The sequence below is a fragment of the Limulus polyphemus genome, unplaced genomic scaffold (genome assembly GCF_000517525.1).
Source record: "Limulus polyphemus unplaced genomic scaffold, Limulus_polyphemus-2.1.2 Scaffold1482, whole genome shotgun sequence".
NCBI classification, from domain to species: domain Eukaryota; kingdom Metazoa; phylum Arthropoda; class Merostomata; order Xiphosura; family Limulidae; genus Limulus; species Limulus polyphemus.
In genome coordinates, this window is record NW_013667092.1 from 172474 (window position 1) to 177707 (window position 5234).

At 30.4% G+C, this 5234-nt stretch overlaps 1 protein-coding gene across 1 annotated transcript in view; it reads right to left on the minus strand.

Annotated features, from left to right (window-relative positions):
* Window positions 1-643: 643 nt before the first annotated feature.
* LOC106463787 (protogenin-like) overlaps window positions 644-5234 on the minus strand; it is a 76382-nt gene continuing 71791 nt past the window's right edge. The window contains exons 16-19 of the mRNA XM_013923857.2: window positions 4859-4989; window positions 3542-3715; window positions 2778-2933; window positions 644-672 (exon numbers count right to left, since the gene is read on the minus strand). Of these exons, the coding sequence (XP_013779311.2) occupies window positions 644-672; window positions 2778-2933; window positions 3542-3715; window positions 4859-4989 (490 nt within the window). The remainder of the gene's footprint in view (window positions 673-2777; window positions 2934-3541; window positions 3716-4858; window positions 4990-5234) is intronic.

Genomic DNA, 5234 nt, shown 5'->3' on the forward strand with positions numbered 1-5234 from the left:
AATAAATATACAAGTTTTTAGCCCTTTAAGTAGTAAATATGGAAATCACCAAACTGTTGTTCTTATAGTTACAATTTATTTATCAATTAACATTAACTTCTGATCAAAGCAAACTACATATACAGATCATAATTAAAAATCAACATGGTAATTAAATACACTGTTCTTATAAAGATTAGAATGCATTGTTCTATGAGTTTGGAACCTTACTGTCAGTAATATTTTCAGCTATAACCCTAATAATATTTCCTGGGTATTTTAGTTATTTTGGATATAAATATAAAGGAAATATGTTTACAAAAGAAGAACATGTCATTAATTAAATACACTGTTTTTATAAAGATTAGAATGCACTGTTCTATGAGTTTGGAACCTTACTGTCAGTAATATTTTCAGCTATAACCCTAATAATATTTCCTGGGTATTTTAGTTATTTTGGATATAAATATAAAGGAAATATGTTTACAAAAGAAGAACATGTCATTACGTTGTAAATGTGTTAATATAACAATTTTATCTATGCTTGACATTATTTGCCCTCATTACCCAAAGAGATAACTAGAACTGAACCATGGTTACAATTTAGTTGTATACAACAGCAAGCTTAGATGTCTTTAAACAAGCTTGGAGTTTCGTCATATTTTTAAGTATTAAGAAGATCTTTAACCAGGGCTGAAAAAGTTATTACAGATTAATTTTAAAAACTCTAATGCCAGCTACTTTTTACTGGTGTTCTAAAGCACAGGAATAGATAAATTATTAAGAAGCAATAAAACTAGATGTCTTTAACAAAGTGCAGAACATCTTTTTGTAGTTAATATTACAAATATAGTGACCTAATACATTTTTTGTTGTGGAAGAATTATTACAAAGAGTAATTTTAAAAAACCTTCTAATAAGGTATAAAGAACAGTTACTTTCATTTATAACGAGTAGTAACCATAGATTACTTTAACTAGTTGTTATGCAGTCAGGTTAATTAATGGTAATCTAATCAAAAGCACCTTAGGTGTGAAAAAATGTGAGGCCAAAAAAGGATTGAGCATGCGACTTAAAGGAATAAAATCAAAATTGACAGCCAAACTGGTAGCTACACTTATAGTATTGATAAGAATTTTACAGCAAATATTCATTAATTTGTTAGCTAGGCCGCATGTTTTATTTTACAAATGTCGCTACTTGTTTGGCCACCAATCTTGATTTCATTCCTTTAAGTTGCATGTTCAATTCTTTTTTTGGCCACACCTTTTTTCACACCTAAGATGTTTTTGATTAGATATCATGGCTTTTTATCAATACACACCAACAAACCACAGCAAGTAAGAAAGTGATGCTCGATAATAACCAACATTAGCTTTAGGTTTCCAACCTTGTTATTCGGAACAGACCTATATTTTACAGAAACAACCAGATTCTTTAAAATATATGGTGGTATATTTTTCCCTCTCTAAAACAGTGTTAATCACTTCCTTTATAGTAACGTCACGAAATCTAGATTAACGGTTTCTTGTCATCTCCCGCATGAATTTGGTACAGCCGTATCGAGCATTGCTATTTATGCTAACTGCTGAAGCTAATATCATTTGACAATAAATGCTCTTTAATTAGAAAAATTTCATAAAATTTAGCAAATTTATGCTTAAAAGTTGGCAATGAATAATGAATAATAACCATTCATCCATAAGATTCTTTTGAATACTTGAGCTAGAAACTGCTATTCTAGTTTGCTTGGTCTACCCAACACTTATGTATCTGCAAGACCTTTCACCCTATAGTTTTGCTACTCTAAATCAACTGTCTTTAATCCAAATGACAAAAAATTAAAACTATCCACTTTTATTTTTAGCTGAAGTAAAAATTTTGCTCAAATTTGAGTGATTTTTGTTCAATGACTTTGCATATTTGGCTTATATTTAGACCAAATTTTGCACTTAACTGTAGACTGTAAAAATCAATCAATGTACCAAATTTTAAAAACATTCATAAAAGTTAAGTATGTTTTTCTATCAACTAAAGTTTCTGTACTTTTGGTGTGAAGAAAAAAAGAAAATAAATAGGAAAAATTCAATCAAAATTGTAGATTTTATATCTCGTTTATTTCTTAATAGATTGTTTTAAAACTTGGTATGTGAAGTAAGGGTCCGATAGAGCACATCCACTGAAATTGTGTGATAGTTTGAATTACCACATTCTGAGCAACAGAAAGTGGAAAATCACTAAACTATCACTCCTGTTAATATCACACAGTGTCCTGCAGGTTGTTTTGGCACATGACACACTACCATGTGTCTTAATTCTAGATGACCTTAGCTAGCTTACTAAACAATCAGTTGAATTAATGAAAGTAGTAACCCTACATGACATAAACAACTTACTGAACAGTTACAATTTAAGTAATAAAACCAGTAAATCTAGGCATTATAACCAAGTCCTCATGACACCTTGGATTTCAGAGTGATATTTCAACCATAATCACATTCGATAGATATTTAAAAATACCAGCATTAATATTTTTTAGTAAATGAAACAGAAAAACATTAACCAGGTGCTGAATGTTTAAAGACAACTGGGATTACTTTGTTACATAAATAAATACGCAGCAAGTTTCAAGAACTTCCACCGATATTAATCGATTCCAATTCATAAACATTTTACAAGAAAGATTGTTAGAAATAGTTGAACAAAAATAAAATTTTGAAATAAATTCTAAACTTCATTGGGCACTGATCTTACAGAATGTTTAAATCTGTTTGTATATTTATTTGAACTAAACTTACCTCCTTGCAAAGGTTTTGTGTCATTTCTCTTCACTGGAATACTGACGGTGATGGTTTCAGATGGTGGACCCACTCCTGCTTTTGTCCATGCTCGCATACAAAAAAAGTACACTGTATTGCTGGCCAAACCTTCAATTAAGGAACTTACTTGAAAACCTGAAATACAGAGATTTAACCCTTTTCAAATATAACAAATTCAAAGAAGTTATGAAACAAGAGACATAGTACACAATTATACACAGAGAGAAACAACTAATTAATACAATTAACATATTACTAAAGCAAAAAATATATATAGTGTGCACAACAAATACAAAATCAACAAAAATAAAGGAAAAATTTCAGGCACTGAGATCTTTTCTCACCTATTATAACATATTATATTTTCATGTCATGTTTCTAATTAATCTGTATATTAAAACAATATTGATTCAGATCTTCATAATCTGTACCATACAAAATTGATTTATTCATGTATAATATATTAGGAAATTATTCTAAAAGCCATTACAAATAATTAGATCCATTAACATCTAACTAGGAATTTTAAAGAAGATTTTTGAAGATAATTGGCAGCTTCCTCTGTTAGGTATGAAAATCAGTTATTTATTTACTTATATCTTCAATACACCTCATTCATTAAAATATATTTACATATGTTTCACTCATAGTTTCTACAAGGATTCTTGTGTTCATTTTGTCAAGTAAAGTATAATTACTAATACAAATTCTTATAAGACAATCTGAATCTACATTTGTTTCACCTTTTTCTTCTTTCTTGTGCCAGTTATCTAGGTTGTTAGTGTTTCTCATTTGCGTGGTGTACAATACTTCATAAAGGGTTATTTCCCCATTTGGCAGGGCAGGGGGATGCCAAAGAAGTTTTATAGTATGAGCATTCACTGCAAGCCATGATAAATCCAAAGGAGGTGAGGGAACTGTGATCAGAAAATACATTTTGCTAAATAGTGGGATTTGGAAAATCATTATAATCAAGTTACATACACAGCTACTAAAGAGCTAAATCACTTCAGAAATTGCCTTAAAGGTGACTAACTTTATTGCTATTCATAAATTATATGTGTCACATTTATTTCCCAAAAGAATTAAAACAAAAAGTCTAAGTTCTCTAAAATGTTCTTCCTTATTTAAATTTAAAATAAATTAATCAACTTGACAAAGCCACTTTATGAAAGAAATGTTTTGTAATAACAGTTAAAAGATCAATTAACTTTTGGCAAAATCTTTTTCCTAAGAGCCAGTTTATGTTTATGTGCATTATAATATTGCTATTACTCATTTACATTTATGAATATGAACTGTACATCACATTGTGTACAAAAGGTTACGTCTTCCATCTCATGAACAACACAATAAAGCTTGGAATTAGGTATGTTTTACACAAATTTTTAATTTCTATGGGAGGAAGAAGGTTTGAAACAAACTGTTGAAGTTGATTCCTTGCTTCTTAGTTAAAAAACTTTAATCTATTCATACAAAGAAGAAACAGAGCATCGCAGATACACAAAGAAAGGAATGGCTTAATATATCTTGTTATTCATTTGTCTCAGAATTTTCCTACAAAGCTACACAAAAGGCTATGCATATATGACAGTCATACGACTGCCTACTCTTGGGCTATTAACGTCTGACTGAATAATGGGATTTGACTGTTGCTCCTATGGCACACCCATGTCTCCAAAGTCAGGAACATTCTTACGCAGCGTTGTGGAGTGAACCACAAATCCTTGGATTCATGGTCCGAGCATGCTTACCACTGGTTCATGCCCAACTTGATTGAAGATCAAAAATAAATCTCGATTTATGGCAGAATTATTTTATGTCAAATTCAAAAGGTTTAAGTTTGCATTATTCTAAGATAATTTTAGTATTAAATACAAAACTTACAATGTCAGTATGATTATAGTGCATGTCATACAAAGATCTTACTCACCAATCATTACCAAAGTATTCAACCAAAACACATTTTCAATATACTTTATACAAATACAATCAGACTGATGTTATATGAAAAACAAAAAAAGTCAGAAATTTTTAAAAATCTCTTTGCCTAAACTTACCATCCTGTAATGTCCTGCATTCCACTTTCTGACTGAAAGGTCCTTGTTGGTTTTTAATACTGTGAGATCTTACAGAAAACTCATACAAAGTGAATGGTGTCAGGTCACTGAGTATCACACTGTTGTTTGTGCTAGAAAAAATGGTTTAAGAGTGAACTTAAGAAATATTGTGTAGATGGGGCCATCTTTTAAAGCCAACATCTGAAAGAGGCAAATATTAAAACAGAAGAAGGGGCAGCACATATTTGAAGCATTCGAAGGCTTAACCTCCCCAAATAAAGTCTCTCATGAGGCATTATTCTCATCAACTGAAAATGTTATATATTATAAGTGGAGAAAGAGAGACAGAGAGGTCAAAAGAGGGTATATGTGATCA